Here is a 20,886-nt window from a genome sequence, read left to right as displayed (position 1 = left end):
GGGAGTTGGACTCAAAAATTGACAACGCATTCTAGACATTTTCTGAATTAATCCTAGTTATAGAACCTTTCTAACCATGGCAGAAGGGTCAGACATGCCTGAACCCATCATAGATTCAGAATTGGTCACCCAAAGCTCAGAATTGGATGTCCAACTATCAGAAAAAGCGGAAACACATCAAACTGCCTATGACCTAAGACAGCATAGAAAGCCTACGCAGATTGTGCGGTCAAACCTCTTGGAGGAATGGGACAGGGTTTATCGAAAGCAGGAAAGTAGCTGGAAGCAGTTGCAGCATCTCTGCGACAAACTCGAAGACGATTTACCCCCAAGACGCCTCCGCTCTTTAAGTAGAGATATGGACAAAATCTACAAGCTATGGAGATCTTATGGAGACCACCTCACTGCTATCCAGTTACAACTAAATGATGATGAAGAACTCCAGGGGAAAATGCTGCACATTCATATGTTAAACAAAGAGTGCAAAAAGCAGTGCGCTGCCGTCTTTGGGGGGACGGCGGCGGCCTAGCTTTCGCAAGGAAAGTCCTCCAGGCCTTCCCTCATGAAAGCCGTGGCCTCGTGTACACCGCGCATCTGCCTTCGGGTCGGGTGGCGGCAGCAGCCTAGCTTTCGCTAGGGAACCCCTTCGCCCCCCTCTCTAGCCTTGCCTGGCTGGCTAAGCCTGCCAGGCAACCTAAGTGACCCTAGCCTTGTCCCTCCAGTCAAGTGTCTTACCTGTTCCTGCTGCCTGCCATCGCGACGAGGATCCATCCATCGCATCGGAGTGCTGCTGATTCTGCCTGCTGGTAAATGACCCAGTTTTATTTAATTATTATTTTAATGTATTTTAAAATAATATTTTATTTAATGCATAGAATTTTTTATAATAGTTTTACATATAAGTATTGAATGTAGAATACTTTAAAATGATTTCCTTTAATTTATTTTGGATAGAATCTTTTTTTAAATTGTCTTAGACTATTTTAAAAAAGATTCTATCCAAAATAAATTAAAATAAACCATTTTAAAATATTCTATACTCAATACTTTGAAATGTATTGTGCATAGAATTTTTTATAATCGTTTTATTGTAATTTATTGTGTATGGAATATTATTAATGGTTTCATTTTAAGTTATTGTGTGGAATAGTTTGAAATGGTTACAATATAAATTATTGCTTGTGCTTTGAAATAATGGTTACATAAGGTGACCAGATTTTCAGATTGATAAAGAGGGACACCATTGACCGGGGGGGGGGCTTGTGTCAAAAGGTCACACAAGACCATTACATGACCCCAGGACACTGAAACCATCATAAATACGAATCTGTTGCCAAACATCAAAATTTTGATCACGTGACCATGAGGATGCTGCAATGGTCGCTAAGTGTGAAAAATGGTCGCTAAGTGTGAAAAATGGTCATCACTATTTTCAATGCCATTGTATGTATCCTAGAAAATCAGATTTAGTGTGTTTCACCCTCATTGTTTAGGTAATTCTGAGGTGGTTGATAGTTCTGTGAGCGCCTGTCCTTTATAATTGCCCGCAATGCCTTGATTGTTTTTATTCCAGTGGCTTTGTCTTTCCTGTCCTTAGGCTTAGGGGAAAAAAACTGGTTTCATTTGCAGTCTTTTGGGGGGGGGGGTTCTTATTTTTTGGTGTTTTCCATCATAGTTTGTGTGTGTGTGTGCATGTGTAATGTCCCATAGTTATCTATGCATTAATAATTATCTAGTAATATTTCCTTACACATTTTAGGGACCTTTCCTTACATAATTGGTGTTTTCTTTCATACTTTTGGCTTTCTAATTCCTGTTTCCATTAGTTGGCAATAGCTAAAACCAATCCCACATGAAAAAGTATTCAAAGCCTTCTTGATTTTAATTGTCAATTTATTTATTCCTGCAGATTGTAATATTTATTCATTTACATATCTCTGTTTTTCCACTGTTGTGCAAACACAATTCCAGCAGCGGCTAACATGTGTAAAATTAAATATATATTATACTCCCTTTCAAATAGCCAACAAAATATTTCTGGTTTTAATTCCATATCTTCCTTTACGATTGCTTCTAACCACTAACTTCTGAATAGCTTCTTGGACCGACCTAAGTACTAATTCATAATTTCATATTTTGGAACTGAGAACTAAATTTCAGAAAAAGGAAATCTGTATTGCTCTGGGAATATGACATTCATTCTTGAACTATCTTCTTGGATGAAAGACTACATCTTTCCTGTTCGTTTATATCTTTCCTGTTTCTCATCCTTCCTGAAAAGACTGTACATTGTTGGTTGAAAGCAGAGGTCCCTTCTCGTTACCTACAGAGTCCTCAGCTTACAACCACAATTGAGTCCAATATTGTTTTATTTCTTTGGCAGCAGTTAGATCTACTTAGCACAATGAAGAAGAGGCAACAGAGTATGATCACTTTCTTCTCCAAAAAACCAAGAGTTGAGGAATCAGCTGATCCAAAGCAGTCACCAGCACCACCAGCCGCACCAGCACCGCCAGCTGCACCAGCTGCACCAGCACCGCCAGCACCGCCAGCCACACCAGTACCACCAGCCGCACCAGCACCACCAGCTGCACCAGCACCGCCAGCACAACCACTACCACCAGTTGAGGTCAGAGAAAGCAGCCAGTCCATCGACTCCACTGCAGTTTCACAACTTCCTGACTGCTGGAATTTGCAGCAATACAAACACTTCAAGGACAGGTTTGATGGACTGGAAGTATCCAACAAGAAGGTGGGTTGTGCGTACTGTGCAAAACCCATGTTCGCGTTGGAGAAAGGTATTCATGTTTCCAAAGAGTGGAAACATTTCCAGGTGTCACCAGCAAGGAAAAGCAAGGATGTACAACAAGCATCACTGAGAAAAAAATTAAGGGAAGATTTTCAGTCAAAGGCACACCTTATTTGCATGAAGACCAGTAAGCAACAGGAGCCGGAAGCTTTCACCAAATCCCTGGATAAGTCAACTGAGAAACATTTATCCAGTACTTGCACAATATTTTCCACCGTTTACGATCTGGCGCAGAGATGTAATCCATTCTCAGACATCAAAGCGCAAGTAAATTTGCTGAATACGCTTGGAGTGGATGTTGGAGTTGGCTTGCATTCACGAAGATCTGCAGTGAAAATTGTTGACTTCATTGCGAAACAGATCAAGACCACCGTGTTTTCAACGATTATTGCAAATAATCGAAAGGTGTGCCTAATAATTGATGAAGCCTCAACACTTTCAATGAGAACAGTGCTGATAGTTTTTATTAGAGTTGAGGATCCAGAATGCCCAGCAACCATCTTTGTTGAGCTTCAGGAATTACAGAGACAAGATGCGGAGACCATATATTCCGCAGCAATGGAAAGCTTGCACAAAGTTGGATTCACCACCAAATATCTTAGAACTTAATCGATTTCTGCTCCGATGGCACCAACGTTATGCTTGGAAGAAAATCTGGAGTCAGCGCCAGAATAACTCAAGAATTCCCAAACATCATCATCTGGCACTGCTTGAACCTGAAACTTGTGCTGGATGATGCAATAAGAGAAGTGAAGCAGGTCAACCACTTCAAGATCTTCCTGGATAAAGTGCACACCATCTTCCACAAATCCTGCAAGAGCCAGAATGACCTCTTCCAAATTTCTGCGCAATTGGGCATCGAAATAGTGAAGATTGGCAGAGTTTTGGGACCAAGATGGGCTGCTTGTAGTTTAAGGGCAACCATGGCTCTGTGGCGTGCTTATCCAGCGCTACATCAGTTTTTTCAAGGCAACGAAAGGTTCCCAGGCATGGCTTCCCGCTTTCAAAATTTAAATTTTTTGCAGGATTTGGCCCTGATGATTGACATCCTAAGTGAGATTTCTGTCCTGTCAGATGCCCTACAGGAGAGAGCGACAAATAACATCGTGGCCGAAAAGCTAGTGTTGCGAACAATCGGTGGTGTTACTACAGAAAAAGGGCAAATATGAGAGAGAACTTGAGGAATTGCTAGAAACACAAGCTTCCAAAACATGAATTTAGCTCCAAATCAACGGTTTGTTGCCCTTCCCCGTGAAAAACTTTTGGAAAGCATCATCACCAATTTAAAGAAAAGGCTGATGGATTGCAACCATCTAAGAACAGGTAGCCTATTGCCAGCAGCACAAAAGTTACACTTTATCACCTATTTGGAGCCAGGTTGCTGGAACATGAAAGATGTAGTCATTCCATGGGGTGACGCAGAGGAAGCATTGGTTGAATTTGGCCGTATTATTATTATTATTTATTTATGAAATTGATTTGAACGACTACAGGGATTTTTTGGAAAATGTGCTGAAAACTCCAGAGAACTACAAAATTCCTGACAGTGTCAGAAAAGCTAGAGACATTGTCAGGACAATTGCTGTTAGTTCAGCAGAGGCGGAAAGGGGGTTCTCAAAAATGAACCTCATATGTTCAGAGCAAAGAACATGCCTAATTATTCCAAACATCAGTAACCTGATGGTGATAAGTGTTGTTGGCATACCTGTTGAGAGATGGGACCCAATTCCTACAGTGAAAGTTTGGCTCAGAGCGCACCACCACACAGCTGATGATCCACGCATAAAGACGAAGAAAGCTGCAAGAGAGGAATCGGGAAGCCTAAGAACAGTATGGAGATATCAACAACCAGAAAAGCAATAAGACAAGTAAGTACTTGAGTGTATCTCTTTCATTGTGTTATTCTTATGTAAGGTGTAAGTGCCAGCAATTAAGGTATTGCTTTCTGTGTCTCTCCTTTGTGCAGGTTTTCTGAGCCAAGCAAAGCCAATTAACCTCAACCTAAATGTAATACGGTTGTGTGCAGAAGACCGGCAAGCCAGCGATGCTTCCCCTGTAAGTACCTGTCTTTATTGCTGGGTGTGATGTGCTCTGTGTTGTGTTCCTCCTTGAGATAGTGAAGTGCCAGCAATTAAGATGTTGCTTTCTGTGTCTCTCCTTTGTGCAGGTTTTTGGAGCAAGATGGTGAAGCGGTGGTGCAGAAGACGCAAAAAAGGAGAGTAATTTTCCTTTTCTATTATTTTGTGTGCTGGTTTCATCCCAATGCAGTGCATGCAATTAAAGTCTTGCTTTCTGTGTCTCTCCTTTGTGCAGGTTTTTGGAGCAAGATGGTGAGGCGGTGGTGCAGAAGACGCAAAAAAGGAGAGTAATTTTCCTTTTCTTTTATTTTGTGTGCTGGTTTCATCCCAATGCAGTGCATGCAATTAAAGTCTTGCTTTCTGTGTCTCTTCTTTGTGCAGGTTTTTGGAGCAAGATGGTGAAGCAGTGGTGCAGAAGACGCAAAAAAGGAGAGTAATTTTCCTTTTCTTTTATTTTGTGTGCTGGTTTCATCCCAATGCAGTGCATGCAATAAAAGTCTTGCTTTCTGTGTCTCTCCTTTGTGCAGGTTTTTGGAGCAAGATGGTGAAGCGGTGGTGCAGAAGACGCAAAAAAGGAGAGTAATTTTCCTTTTCTATTATTTTGTGTGCTGGTTTCATCCCAATGCAGTGCATGCAATTAAAGTCTTGTTTTCTGTGTCTCTTCTTTGTGCAGCCCATTCATTGGAGTCCGTGATTCTGAAGACTGGCAAGAACAGGCATCTTCCATCTGTAAGTAGCTCTTTTATTGTTTTTGTACTTATTTTAATCTTATTGTAGTTCATCCATTGGGAGAAAGAATTCAGTGACATCGTCTTGGCCACTCCCATCCGGTCACATGGCGGCAAGTCACTCCCATCTGGTCACATGGGTGGCAAGCCACTCCCACAAAGAAGGCCAAGCCCACAGAGTAGGTTCGAACAATTTTTGAAACCCACCCCTGGAGTCATTGTGCTATCAGTGTTAGTTTGTACTGAAATTTATCAAGCATAGGTAGAATCCTTATGCCTGAGGAATTCCACTGCAAGAACAAAGCTAGTCATCATTTAGTGCCTTCTAGTGGTGAATAACAAATATAAAAAAGGCTATAACACCCCCACAAAATTTGGGAGAGTTATTGAGACCTCTAATATGAAGCCCAGATAAGACTAATAGTTATAATACTTCTACTCTTAGGGAGTAAGTAAACAACAACAAAAACAACAACAAAAGCTGTACCTCCATTACATCTATCAGTGTATGGCTGATCAGACCAGATAATACTCAAGTAAACAGATTAGTGGATTGATTTAATAAAAGGTTTTGGTACATGGTACATGGTACATGTTCATCCAATGCCAATACACAGCTTTAACTATTACAGAGTTACATACAGTCCAAGGGCTCAAGGTCATAGCCAAGTTAAAGATCTATTTGACAGTTCATAAGCCAGTAGAAACTCTCCTGCATACAATTTGCAGCTCCACTGGTAACTTCTCTCCTGCTAGAGGCAAAATGCCAGCAACTGGTGATGTCCTTATTTTCAGGGGATCACGTCATGTAAAACAGGATTGAAACTTTCTAAAATGTCACATATTACATGTTTAAATTCAACTTTTGAGCACTAATAATCCAATGTACATTTACCATTGCAGGCGGTAAGTATGCATATGTGCACTGCGTGTGTGCTGCACACGTATACATGGTGGACACCCAGTCCCGTTGCAGCATACCGGGATCCAGAGCCCACCACTGTTACAGAATTACTTTTATCAAAAAGTTATGGTATTTCAGAGTTTGAACACCTTTTCCTTTAGAGATGTTTAAGTATCTTTAAACATCTTAAATATCTTTCACACCAGACTATTTAGATATGCTTCTCAAATGCAATTGACTTCTCATATGGTCTTGGATGGCACCTTACGTATAAGCCATATTTTGTGAAACTCGAAAATCCAATGTTATTGAAAAGTAATTAGAAAGGATTAAATGCTATTTGAACAATAGACCCAGAAATCTATCTGCAATGTCGTTTAAAATTTAAAAATCCACTGAGCCATACACCCAGTTGAATATTGTAGCTTAAAAGTCTGCAGAATTCTGTATCTGGCAATCGTATTCTATCTAACATACATTTCAATAGCCACAACTGTAACTTGCCAATGCTATAGAAATAGTTCATATTCATATAATGACAACAATGATCACTTCAGTAGCCCTAGCAGCTATTGCGGATGCAATTTAAAGAACAAAGTAGAGTCTAATTTGAATGACTATATCACTTCCCTTATTCTATTTAAACGCTGAACAAGCAACTTAATGACTTACCTCAAATCCATTTTCCTTTTCTTCCTGTTTCCAAATGTGCTTTTAAAAAACAACTTGCTTAATGAAGAAATCTGAAGAATTTGGAAATTAGCATTTAGTTCCAAAAAAGGTATCAAAATTGGGCTTTGTAAACTAGGGGATTTGAAAACTGTGGAACAAGGAAGTTTAAAATATGAAGATTTACATCCTCCAATTCCCTATATTCTCAGTTGCAAAATCACTTGATAAATAATTGTGAACATAAAACTAGTACAAGAACCAACTAGAAATACTAATAACCTTTATTTTAAAAAAAAATGTTTAAATACTGTTATTTAATTACTAAGACATGGTATTCAGCAACCTGCATAGTAGTTTGTTCTGATGCTTGAAAAGAATTCTGGCAGTTCAATTTTATATATATGTACAAGCAAATATACTTTGTTAAGATTAAAAGATTAAAAGTCAATGCTTTGAATACAATAAGAAATTTGAAATTTATTTTTTTTAATTAGTTTGATTGACTAACAAAATCATTTTCAAAGAGGGTAACATTCAGATGTCTGTATCTGAAGCTAGATGATAAAAATCAAAGATCAGATCATTTAAATGAACTCTGCGCTGCAAACAAAATACTGTTCCTGGTTTTTGGATGAAAGTAATGACTACAGACCAAAAATATTACAAATACTACAAATATGTCAACTGGTGGTCTCTTATTACTTGAAAAATGTAAGTAAAAATAAGTATAAGTAAACACTGAACATATAAGTACACCCATCAATTATCAAATTGATTATAAAGAGGGGCAACATAATTGAAAAGGAAACACATCACTATATATCTTTGAAGTGCAGAAACCAGCAGAATCCTTTAATTACAATCTTAAGATCCATAGCTACACAAGGAAGGAAGTATTTCACAACTCTTGCTTTTGTTAAGACAGGGAATAGCCTCACTATTGATTGAATTTGGAAAGGTATTCCAGGAAAAAAAGAAAATCACAATCTATATTATATAATACGTTACTATATTGTACGATAGTATTCTCCACTATACACTATACTATACTATACTATACTATTACTTAGTCAACACATGAAAATGAACAAAATATATTGCAATCTGGACAACATTTATACAAGAACTTAAGTTGTAAGCATTATACTTCATAAACATTTTTATTTCTCACAGATACATTCTTAAAACAATTCCTGGACTCTTCAACCTCTCATTTAAGCCATCTAAGAAAGTAGCTGGTATCCAAACAAAATTAAAATCTCAGGATCTATGAGGCTTGGAAGTTATCACTCTTGCTCATTATGAAATGAGTTACTGAAGAAATTAAGTCTTTCTCACGGGCAGTCCACCTGCATATATAGCAGGTAGGGAAAGAAAAATGAAGGCGGAAATAATAAGAAATAGGTAGGGTCAGATTTTCAAAAAAAGACTTGACATATGTAGTCAACACATATTATCAAGCCCAAATGGGCTAATTAATACAAATTAAATTTTATGTTTTTAAAAAACAATACTTACTTCCAGACATTAATGCAATTCAGAATAAAATTGCAGTTTGTCTTCCAAACCAATTTAACCCCACTTTAACAGAGTAAAATATTCAAAAGCAAATTCCTAATTCCTTGCACTTTTAATAAATATGTTTATTAAATATGTTCCACATACACCAAACCAAAATGAATTCATTTGAATATGAGGTAGTGGTAGGGAAGCAGTTAGGCATCACAACTGACTCCAGAAGAAGTGGATATCTTTCAAGACAAAACATGCCCAGTAGAGAAATCCACCTCATGCACTAACAAATCCAGAACAATGGCTAACACAAGAATGCCAGTGCACAATGCCTAGAAAGAAGGCTTGTCACCCATAGACATATTTTAACTCCTTCAGTGCTACACTAATAAAGGTAGAGTGTATTAACTGATTTTTGTTGCAAACAAACACTAAAATCTTGTGTAAATTCTTTGTCCTGCTTCCTCTGCCCAGCCCTGCCAACAAAGTCGAAATCTAGAAGGCTCCTTTCAATGTATTTTCAAGTTTAAGGGTAGTGATTGGTCAGAAAGTGGATCTACTAGGGTAACAGTCTTACCTCCGTCCCTATGCAGCCTCCATACACACCCTATTACAGACCAAGGATTGCAGAATAACTACGCCAATTTAAGCATTCCCCAGGGGTTGTTTAACCGCAGTACTTCACCATTCATAAGATCAGCCCCACCTACCTTTCCACCTCTTGGAGGTTTTGTTTAAACAGAAAACCTATGAAAAAAGCGACTGACTGGATATTTAAAAACAACCATCCACTTTAACTTGTGCCTCTGAATAGGGAGAGCGTTGCTCCCGAGACCAGCGCATCGATGGAGGAAGTCGCCGCTTGCGACCCTTTTCCTTACTTACCTGCAGACCCGTTTCTTGAAGGAACGACCTGGCTCCGCGTCTCCAGCTTTATCGGACTTGCGTTGTTTACAAATTCCCAATCCGTCTTCAGCATCCAGCGGCATGGGGGGGGCATGGGGGGCGTCAAGGGTGAAAAGTGGTTGGAGGAGGAGGAGGGGGTTACTTCAGGTGGCGGGAGGGTTACTTTTATTAAATGATGATTAAACTATTGCAGCCGCCGTTTCTCAGTCTTCTGAGGAGAGCAGACTCCTATTGCACGGAAATCAATCAGGAGGCAAAGGGGAGAAGATAGTTCGGGAGCAGGAACCGATGTGCTCACCCAATTTCCCAACGGCAACCATACAAAAGGCAGAAAAGAGCAGGCGGGAGAGGAAGAGGCAAGTTAGAACCGCAGCCTGGGCTGCTTCCCGCCCTCTCAGAGAGGAGCCACGCTCCGATCCTCCGAGGGAAGGCGAGAAACTCCGCGGGAATGAGCGCGTGTGGGTCCAGGCGCGTACAGAGGCATCCCCTCGCTCCGTTATTTCATTTCGGCCGAATTTTCAACCCAGAGATCCCCTTTAGGCTCTTCTCCCTCCAACCCGCTGACGGCTTTTTCTCGGCAAAAGGAAAGTCTCCCTTCAGCCGAAGCGACTGTCCACACTTCTCCTTCAGCCTCTCGCCTTCCTCTGCCTAGACAGCCACGTTCGGCAGGATCTCCTCTTTTCTTCCCAAGCGGGAGCGAGGGTGGTCAGTTGGGCTGAAGCTGAAACGGAGGGGGGAGAATGGAAAGCGGCTCCCTCGGAAGGTCGCGGATCCCTTAGGATGCTTTCTTAGGCTCCGGACGCATCGCCACAGATTCCGTTGGCTAAACGAGGCGTCAAATCCCAAAGGCCCCGGCGACTCGGGACTGGCGTCGGGTCTCGGCTTCCCACTCGCGTCCTGCGCGTCGGAGGAGTTGGATAAGAAAACGCAACTCCCGCGCCTCCCTTAGGCGGAACGGCTCCAGTCCAAGGGCGCCCCTGGACAGACGCGCAGAGACAGTGAAGAAGAAACGAGGCAGCCGTCGGGTCGTAGTCCGGGGAGGGAGTCGGCAGGACGAGAAAGTCGCGGCGCGCCTGGTTCCAAGGCTTCCCTCTAAGGACCCGGACGCTTTTTGGAGGCTTGACCTGTCCTCTTGGCAGGCGAACGGCAAAGCCTTCGGAAGTAGAGCCGGAGCCCTCAGGCGGGCTGCCGGCGGACTGGTAAGTAAAGCAAGAGAGCTCGTCCAGCTCAGGCGGACTCTTTCGTTGCAGCCCTTCTTGCTTTCTCGACTGAGGCGTGAGCGCCCACTGGCGGCCGCGGCTCAGAAGCCGGCCGCGTGAACCGTTTTGTAAAAGGCGGCCTCTGTCTCCCTCCTGCGTTGAAACGATACCGAAGTGCAGTGCGGGAGCGTTCGAGTGAGCGCAGAGAAAGCAGGGCTGAAAAGGGACAGCCCAAATCCTCCGTTCAGTTTCGCAGCATCTTAACCTGGTCTATTGATCGTGGCCCGCCGAAGCAGCTGAGTCTGAGTCTGTATAACGCAGGGAAAGTTGGGTCAAAAGAGGAGACCTAATTTATTTGCGTGCATGTGCATTTTTAATCTGCTTAATAATTGCTGACCCCTAAACATTTTTAAAGATAAATATTCAGCAGTAAAATAAAGAAAGAAAACTACCTTACATTAATAACCATATGCCCCCCCCACACACACAAACATCAATCTAATGTTAACTTTGAAATCAAAAGTCGTGCCCTGGCACCAAAATGACATTATTAGATGCTTTCAAAGAACTCTGCACTAGTTCAGAAATAGCTCCCAATGTTAGGAATCAGGACTTCACCTAAATCTGCAATGTAGATTTCTATCTGGTTCGGTTCCACTATTCACTTATTTAGTCTTTTTTTTTTACAACCATGATGCTTGGAGAGATCTTTGGGAATTCGCTTTCCCCTTTGAGGAATCAAGGATTATAAGCAGCAGATCCAGTTCAAACTAGAGAGAAGGATTTGAGGTAGCAATAGTACTTAGACTTATATACCACCTCACAGTGCTTTATAGCCCTCTTGAAATGGTTTACAGAGTCAGCATTTTGCCCCCATCTGGGTCATCATTTTACCAACCTTGGAAGGATGGAAAACTGAGTCAACCTTGAGCCAGTCAAGATTGAAGGAATCAAACAATTGGCAATATGAGCAGTTAGCCTGCATTCTAACCATTGTGCCACCATCACTCTAGAAGATAGAAGGTTGTATTTACTGTGGAAGAGCTCAATATGTGTGTGCGGGGTGGATAAAAATCAATGATTTTTTTAAAAAAAATGAAAAAATAGGATTTTTTAAAATTTAAATTGGATTTTTTTAAATCAAATTTATTTTAAAATGCTTTTGGAGTAAAAATTTATCTGAAGATAATTTTCTATTTAAGATACATTAATAATTACTTTATTCAGCATGAAATGGAGCTTAGTTATATAGAATGAAGCTGTATATTCTGCAATATTGGGACTGTCTGTGAGTCAATAGCAGGTCGGAGGAGCTACTGCGGGACAAAGATGACAGTTGCTCTTTAAAAATATGATTTAAACTGAGTTGATTTAAATCAAGTCTTTTATTAGTGATTTAAATCAAATCCATCCTGGTGTGTGCCAAGTAAATCCCCACTTATAAATGGGGGTCCATAACTAAGAAAGTATTGTCCTTTGTCACTTAAGTTCATTTCCATCAGAACTCATAGGAAAACCTGCAAGGGTAATTGGAAGCATCTATAAAGGAAGATATACTTAAGATATTCTGAATCAGCTCTGGGTTTTAAATACCCAAATAGAAGTGGCTGATTCAGCTAACAATCTGTTAGTATTGCATTATCATCTCAGCCATTCACAGTTTGTTCTCTTTTCATGAAAAATATGCATGAATTCCATTTAACATGCAGTTCAACTCGGACTGTTTTTAAAAATCCAAAGTAAATCCTTTGTTAACAAGGCTATGCTAAATAGATGATGGATTCATATTACAGTACAGTAAAAATACAAATACAGTTCTTTTCAGCTTAAAAGAGGTGCTAGATGCTTGAATTGACCTGATAGTCAGAAATAGGGAAGAATGGTAAGGAATAGTAAAATAAAATTTTAAAAACCCTGGTGTGATTTTCAATTGGTTTAACCAGATGCTGATGCCTGATGATTTCCCAGGACATCTGTCCCTGAACTCTTGAGATATCTTTGATTGGCTTGGGTAAGCACCAGAGGGTTTTAGGATTTAAGTGACTGAATTAGATGGTTACAGCTGTCAACATGAATAGGACAATAGTAGATAATGTGCATATCTTTTATTAATGAAAATTATCAGTACTTTTAATCAGTGACGTCATCAAAGTAAACAAACCCATGTACTGATTATGTCACCAGATCATGCCCCTAGGCAGAAGTGACGTGCACAGCTCCCACCCTCCAGATATGACATGCATAGTCCTCCTCCCCGGATGTGATGTGTATAATTGACTCCACGTGGTGCAGGACTCACAAGGTCATAACCCTAAGTACATATGTTGTATTGGCCTAATCCCATCATGATAAGCATGAGTAGCCCTAACAGATAAGGGGTGGTGCAAGAGTCTAGCCCTGTTTTTTCAGATAAGACGTGTTGAACCTAACCCCCTCAAGAAAGATGCCAAGCCTCTGGGTCCATGATTAGCTTAACCCTAGACTAATTCTATGGACATTCAAGGGGAAGGGTTGGGGGTTGTGAAATTTAAAAAAAATGTTTTTTATTTCTAATCATTCTAGCCTAATGATGATTTTAATTTTTGTGGAGTTTCAAAGTCAATGCCCATGGTTTTAATTTTTGTGGAGTTTTCAAATCAATGCCTCAAAAGCTGGGGGGAGGGGAAGGAGCACCTAGGGCCTGCGTTTAACCCCAATTTTTTTCCTAAAAGGTATTTATTTCTAGGCAATGATGGTTTTAATGTTTTGGGAGACAGGGCCTGCATTTAACTCACTTTTTTTTTAAGGTATTTATTTCTAGGCAGATTTAAAAACATTTTCTCGAAGGCTAGGAAAAAAACACAGCCCTTTTAAACTAAAGTGATCAGATTTTAAAATTGGTAATGCGGGACAACATTGACCGGGGGGGGGGAATCAAAGGGGTGCCCAACACGTAGCCCAGCGTGCCCAGGTCCTTCTTCTCGCCTGCCTCATCTTCACCCCCTGGCCACCCGAAGCCTTCCAGCCCAAGCACTAGCAGGAGTCGCGGGGTGGGCTGGCCGAGCGGCCTCACACACGCAGCTCACCTCGCTGCCCGATGGAGGCTGCCCTGCTTCTGGCGCTGCTGTGCCTCTGCTCCGCTGCCGCAATGCTTCGGCGCAATGCCACCGCCACCCCCTCGCTGGCTCTTCCCGCCTGGACGCCCGCCGCCCAGGAGCCGCCCGAAGCCTTCCAGCCCACCCAGGGTAAGTCAGCCGTGGTGCAGCTGATGGCGGGAAGAACTGACAAGTGGGTGATGGTGGCATTTTCGGCACGATGAGCAGAGGCGCAGCAGCGCCAGCAGCAGGGCAGCCTCCATCAGGTGATTTCATTTCATTTCATTTATTTGGGATTTATAGGCCGCCCTTTTCCCTGAGGGGACTCAGGGCGGCTTACATTCATAGGAAAAGGGGGGTGCAATACAGAGACATAAACAATATGTGAATAAAATAAACAGTAAAAACACAACTTTCATTCAACACTCAACACTTGGGTGGGGCGAATTAGAAACTTATCCCCAGGCCTGACGGGATAGCCAGGTCTTAAGGGCTGTGCGGAAGGTCTGGACGGTGGTGAGGGTGTGAATCTCGACGGGGAGGTCGTTCCACAGGGTCGGAGCTGCTACTGAAAAGGCTCTCCTCCGCGTAGTCGCCAGTCGGCATTGACTGGCGGATGGAATTCGGAGGAGGCCCAATCTGTGCGATCTAATTGGTCGGAGGGAGGTAATCGGCAGGAGGCGGTCTCTCAAGTACTCAGATCCACTACCATGGAGGGCTTTATAGGTGGTAAGTAATACCCTGAAGTGCACCCGGAGATCAACAGGTAGCCAGTGCAGCTCGCGGAGGATAGGTGTTATGTGGGCGAACCGCGGTGCGCCCACTATCACTCGCGCGGCTGCATTCTGGACTAACTGCAGTCGCCGAATGCACTTCAAGGGCAGCCCCATGTAGAGCACATTGCAGTATTCCAGCCTAGAGATCACAAGGGCTCGAGTGACTGTTGCGAGGGCCTCCCGGTTCAGGTAGGGTCGCAACTGGCGGACAGGCTAACCTGGGCAAATGCCCCCCTGGTCACAGCCGACAAATTATGGTCGAAAGTCAGCTGTGGGTCCAGGAGGACTCCCAAGTTGCGAACCCTATCTGAGGGGTGTAAAATTTGACCCCCCCCAGCCTGAGCGATGGAACACTGGCCAATTGTTGGGAGGGAAACACAACAGCCACTTGGTCTTGTCTGGGTTGAGTACCAGTTTGTTAGCACTCATCCAGTTCTTAACGGCCTCAAGGCCCAGGTTCATCACGTCCACCGCTTCATTGAGTTGGCACGGGGCGGACAGATACAATTGAGTATCGTCCGCGTATTGATGGTATTTTATCCCGTGCCTCCGAATGATCTCGCCCAGCGGTTTCATGTATATGTTAAATAGTATAGGGGGGATAAGACCGAACCCTGCGGCACCCCATATGTTAGGGGCCTCAGGGACGATCTCTGCCCCCCGACCAACACCGACTGTGACCTGTCCGAGAGGTAGGAGGAGAACCACTGCAAAACAGTGCCTCCCACCCCCACCTCCCGCAGTCGTCGCAGAAGGATACCATGAGGCGAGCTGCGTGCGTGAGGCCACTCGGCCAGCCCGCCCCGCAACTCCTGTTAGTGCTCGGCAGCATGCAGCCACCGCGCAGCCTCCAGCCCCGCAGGCTGTCATCCCAGTGCACAGCCAGTATAGTCATCCTGCAATTGCATGGTGGCGGCCGCAGCAGCCGCAAGACCTCCTCCTCCTCAGCCACTGCCATCTTGGCTCCCCCCTCCCTCCGAGCTCCCTCCCTCCGTCTTCCCTCAGGCCCCACGCTGCTCTTCCCTCGTCCTGGCAGCACCGCCGATGCGCTTTCATCCACTCACCCATGGCAAGCGCTTAGAATTTCTCCCATCCACCCATCCAGGGGGCTCTCGCCCTTTGTTAACTCTCTGACGAGGGAATGGTGAGAATGAATTCCATTTGGAAGCGTGGGAACCCGATTTGATGTAGAATTCACCACACCCCTTCTTCCAGGACCGTACAGCAGCAATTAACTGAACGATGGGGATGCTTCGTGGGGGCGGGGGTGGGTGGAAAAAGAGCCAGAGAGGCCCGCCAGCCAATAGGGATGCAAAAGGGGAGGGGCATGGCCCCAAGCAATCAGCCAATGGGAGGGAGCAGCTCAGGCGGCCTATAATGGAAACTCTAAGCTAGCATAGTGAGAAGTCACCGGTGGATTTCTCAAAATCTTTGGAGTGAAACTGAGATACTAACTTGTCGTGCATTCTTTAAAAAAATTGGGACTTTTTTAAAATGCCGCAGGACGCGGGACAAATTGTGAAAAATCGTGACTGTCCCTCCAAAAGCTGGTCTGGTCACCTTATTTTAAACTCCGCTGCTGGTTTTTACCTTTGTAAAATCTAAAGACACATATTTTGCCAATTGCACCCTCAAATCCTCATGTAACCGTTTGAACCCACCTACAGGAAAAGACAAGGAATATTAACAGGAATAAAAATGTTCACAAGAGGCAAGCAGCCAGCCGGCAAGTAGGAGTTAAGCCTTGTTCAGGCATTCCTGGGACATGCCCGGGCATGTCATACCTACCCACCCCACCCCCTGTGATTCTGGGCATGCGCAAGAGGCATGTCTTACCAATCCACCCCCCCCCCCCAACCTCTGTAATTATGGGCATTTTCAAGAGGCATGCCAGGGACATGCCTGGGCATGTCATACCCTCCCTGAGTCTGGGCATGCACAAGCTCAAGGACTTGTCATTACAAGAGCTGGGTAGTTCGTGCAGGTAGTCCTTAATTCCAGCAGTCTCTTGAAGATGGCAACCTCTGATTCCTAAGATGTTTTTAAAGCAACAGAAAAAACCAGCATTGCATGCTCTGACATAAGAGCCCAGCCGTCTAAATGCAACAAACCCTGTTGCAAGGGTTATGATAAAGATTTTTTTTTGTATTCAGACCCGTTTTGCACTGCTGCAGCATGATGTGTTGTAATTTTAATGATGAGGTGCAGAGTACTTACCAGACAGTATGTGAAACAGCGAATGATGCTTCATTATTTCCCACCAATGATAAGTGTGTTTTTTATTTATGAGATTGTAAATGACACTGGAGTGGATAGCTCACTAACAAGATGCGCTTTATATATTTTTATTATATATTTTTTTAAATATATTTTTGGAAGAAGGCGGGGCTTAGCAGTGAGAAGACGGACTTTCAGGCACTTCCTGAATGACCATCTATACCGGAGTCTTTTTTGGAGGATTCTTTTGAATCTAAGCTGTCCCGAAGAGACAGTGACGTGGGAGGAACTCCATGGTCCCAGAGGTGTCCGCAAAATCTCTGGGAACCTAAGGAAAGCCTTCCTAATCCAGTGGCTTCCGGATCGGCTAAACAATGCCGACTGCAACTGCAAAGACCCAGAGAGAGAGCTGAATATGAGCATGTCGTTCGATGTGAGTTTTAAATCCTTTTTTTTGTTGGAAAGAGAACACCCTAAATTTGGAAACTTAGATTAAAATAAGGTTGATAAGTGAGAAAAGCGGCGGTGATAAATGTTTGCCATTTGGAAGTTTATTTTTCTGTTCCTTTTTTCTAATTCCTAAGCCGGGCTGGACTTTCTTGTAATTTGAATCGGCTTTTTGCATTCCTTCTCTTTGTTGTCGACACCTTTAACTTTGAATTTATTGGGGCACTAAATCTTAAACTTAAAGTGCTTTGAAGATCGGGTTTTTTTTTTTTTTTTGGGTTTGCTTTTCTTCGTTGCCTTTTAGCCCTTTTGAGGTTTGTCTTTTTTTTTTTTAACAATTAGTAATTAACAAACGGAACGGACTAAAACAAGCTGTAAATTACAAACTACAAGCCAACACTGCCATCTTGTGGACTCGAACTTTGTTATTAAAATCCCCCCTGTAATGCACTTGATTTACGTGTTTACGCAGCTGGGAAACTGTGAGATAAAGCAGCAAAGCTGACCGTGACCTTGAAGAGACTCTTATCTTAGGGGGGGGGGGAAAGAGTCCGGGAAAAATCATTTGTTTTAGCTTGTTGGCATCCTTTCATCTCCCAACACCATTCTCATATTACCGGCTGTGGAGATATCGACACCGAGTTTTTCTTTTTTGATCATCACCACCAACCTTTTGATCTTTTACATATTTTTTTTTCTTCTCTGTTTTGATTTTTTTTTTTTTAACCTCTGGATCACCTCTTGACTATTTACATTTTTTCTGCTTCTTTCTTTTCTCACTTGTAACTGAAGCACCCCTTCTCCCCTTTTTGGAGGGGGGGTATCTTCCTTTTTTTTATTACTATTTCATACTCTCTTACTTATATATATATATTTTATTGCACTCTACTGCATTTCATCCTTGAAACAAAAAAAAAAGCTTCCTCTTCTTTCCTTCCTTTTCTTTCCCTTCTCTCTTTTCCTTCCCTTTCTCTCTCCCCCCTTTTCTTATCTTCCCTCCCTCTCCTCTGTGTACTTTACGTACTTAATCCACTATACTTATAACCCTCCACCCTCTAATACTAATTGGCTATGAGTAGAAAAGCAGTTGCCTCTGGCTTTACATCAACCCCTGCCCCCTCACCTGCGGGAGGCCAGAGGACAACACAGATGATGTCTCATCAGGAAAAAGAGAAGGAAGCCAACTTTGAAACACTTAGACAAATGATGCAGAAAATGCAAGCAGGAAACGATACCCTTGTAAAAAAAATGGAGGCAATGGAACAACAAAATCAAAGCATAGTACAAAAAGTTGATAATATGGAAGGAAAAGTAGAAAGTATACACAACTGGATGCTGAAATATGAAAATAGGATTCAAAAAATTGAAAATAAGATTCAAGAAGGAGAGAAGAAAACTGAAAAGCTAGAGATTAGACTAAGTGATGTAGAAAGAGAGAGCAGTGGAATATTAAGATGGGAGATGGACAGCTCTGAATTTTTTTTTAAGATTCCAAAACATAGAAGAAGAAAAAGGAGAGGACTTAGTTCAGATAATTTCAAATATTTTGATAGATGTTCTGGGGATGTCCCAGGACCAAATAAAAGAAACAATTGATGAGACTTTTAGAGTATACACAAGGTATGCAATGAGAAATGCTCTTCCAAGGGAAGTGCATGTAAGATTTACTAAGAAAACAATTAAATCACAAATCCTACAGAAAATGAGAGATAGAAAATTAGAATATAAAGGAAAGGAGATTGTAGTACTTAAACAAATCCCAAGAGAGGTGAGAGAGAGGAGAAGAGAATATCAATTTCTGACCAAAGTATTGATAAAAAAAGGTGTTAACTACAGATGGCTCATACCGGAAGGTTTATTATGTACTTGGCAAGGACAAAGACACAGGATAAATACAACTGAGAAGGCAGAAGCTTTCTACGAAGAATACTTCAGAGAAACGGCGGAGAAAGCTGGGAAAGACGATGCAGTGATACAAATACTGGAACCACCTGTAACCGCGACCGAAAAAATAGAAGGAGCAGTAGGTGGAAGTGAGAAAGAAGGGGAGATAGGGAATGGGAGCCGCAAAGAAAAACGAGAACCTAGATCCACTAGAGCAATAAACCCTGTATATAAAGTATAAACATGGAAGAAAGAAAAATGATTACAATTAACATTAACGGACTCAATTCGGTAACTAAAAGGAAGAAAGTATTCCATAAATTAGAGAAGTTACAACTTGACATAATCTGTCTGCAAGAAGTACATATCCAAAAGAAATATGAACATTTACTAACTCAACCAAAGCTTGGGAAAATGTTTTCATCATTGGCAAATTGTAAGAAAAGAGGAGTGGTCTTTTATATTAAAGGCAACATCCCAACAAAAGTAGTATACGCAGAGGAAGAGGGAAGAATTTTGATGGTGGAAATTATGGATACCAAAAAGACACTCCTAATTGGAATCTACGCCCCTAATGAAAAACAAGATGAATTCTACAAAAAACTACACAAAAAAGTTTTGGAACTAGACTATGCTGATATTTGTATGATGGGAGACTTTAATGGCATTGTGAATCCAAATATGGACTATAAAACACATAAAACAAAAAAATTAAATAGGAAGCCTCTGCCAAAATCTTTTTTTAGGATGACAGATGAACTAAATTTAAAAGATATATGGAGAGAAAGAAACGTTAAAAAAGAACAATATACCTTCTACTCAAATAGACATTCTTCACTCTCCAGAATAGATATAATATGGGTCTCAGCGGACCTGAGCTCCAACATAAAAGAAATTGAGATCGAAGCTAGCACCTGGGCGGACCACAATCCAATTTTAATTAAATGGAAAGGACAAAGGGCAAGATCTAGATGGACACTAAATAACACTATATTGAAAGAAAAAGAGTTTGTACAAAAAATGGAAAAAGAGTTAGTCCTTTTTTTTAAAGAAAATAGGAAAGAAGATACGTCATTGCAGAATCTCTGGGACACAATGAAGGCTGTTATTAGAGGTTTGACAATAGACTACACAAGGAAGAGAAACTCCAAAAAAAGACAAATGCATAAAGCCTTAGACAATGACTATAAAATACTTGAAAGAGACCTACAGAGAGCACCACAAAAAAAAGATGTTAAAATAAAGATGGACATAATTAAACACAAAATGGACCTATTAGAAAAGGAAGAACTGGCACAAAAAATTAGAGGTGCCAAACAGAATTATTTTGAAAATGCGAACAAACCAGGCAGGTGGTTAGCATATAAGATGAAAAAAGAGAGAGAAACAAAGAAAATACTACAACTAAGAGACAAACAAGGAGAAATTCAATATGGAAATACCGAAAAAAAAAATTATACATGATTACTACGTTAAACTTTATGAACAAGAGAAGGTGGAGGAGGGACGAGTCAAAAAGTATCTACAAGATGCCAATCTCCCCCAGGTACCAGATGAAACTAGAACAATGTTAGAAAGTAAAATAACAATGATGGAGCTAACAGAGGCACTTAAAAAACAAAATAATGGGAAAGCCCCAGGACCAGATGGTCTACCCGTGGAATTCTACAGAACATTTGA

General features: G+C 41.9%; 1 protein-coding gene across 3 annotated transcripts in view; it reads right to left on the bottom strand.

Moving 5' to 3' along the window:
* Positions 1-9,621, bottom strand: part of TAFA2 (TAFA chemokine like family member 2) — a 274,868-nt gene extending 265,247 nt beyond the window's left edge. The window contains exon 1 of one of the 3 annotated variants that reach the window (XM_087723532.1): positions 9,589-9,621. Coding sequence is in view for 1 of the 3 variants with exons in the window: in XM_087723533.1 (XP_087579659.1) it covers positions 8,363-8,370 (8 nt within the window). In the remaining 2 variants the exon portion in view is untranslated. Of the gene's footprint in view, positions 1-8,362; positions 8,572-9,588 lie in introns of those variants that run through there. The other 2 variants (XM_087723534.1, XM_087723533.1) reach the window with 2 other exon arrangements.
* Positions 9,622-20,886: the final 11,265 nt, after the last annotated feature.

The sequence above is a fragment of the Thamnophis sirtalis genome, unplaced genomic scaffold (genome assembly GCF_051295495.1).
Source record: "Thamnophis sirtalis isolate CommonGarterSnake01/CBP01778 unplaced genomic scaffold, rThaSir2_p1.2 scaffold_9, whole genome shotgun sequence".
NCBI lineage: Eukaryota > Metazoa > Chordata > Lepidosauria > Squamata > Natricidae > Thamnophis > Thamnophis sirtalis.
Note: the sequence above shows the minus strand (reverse complement) of the source record. Positions and strands in the feature narration are given on the sequence as shown.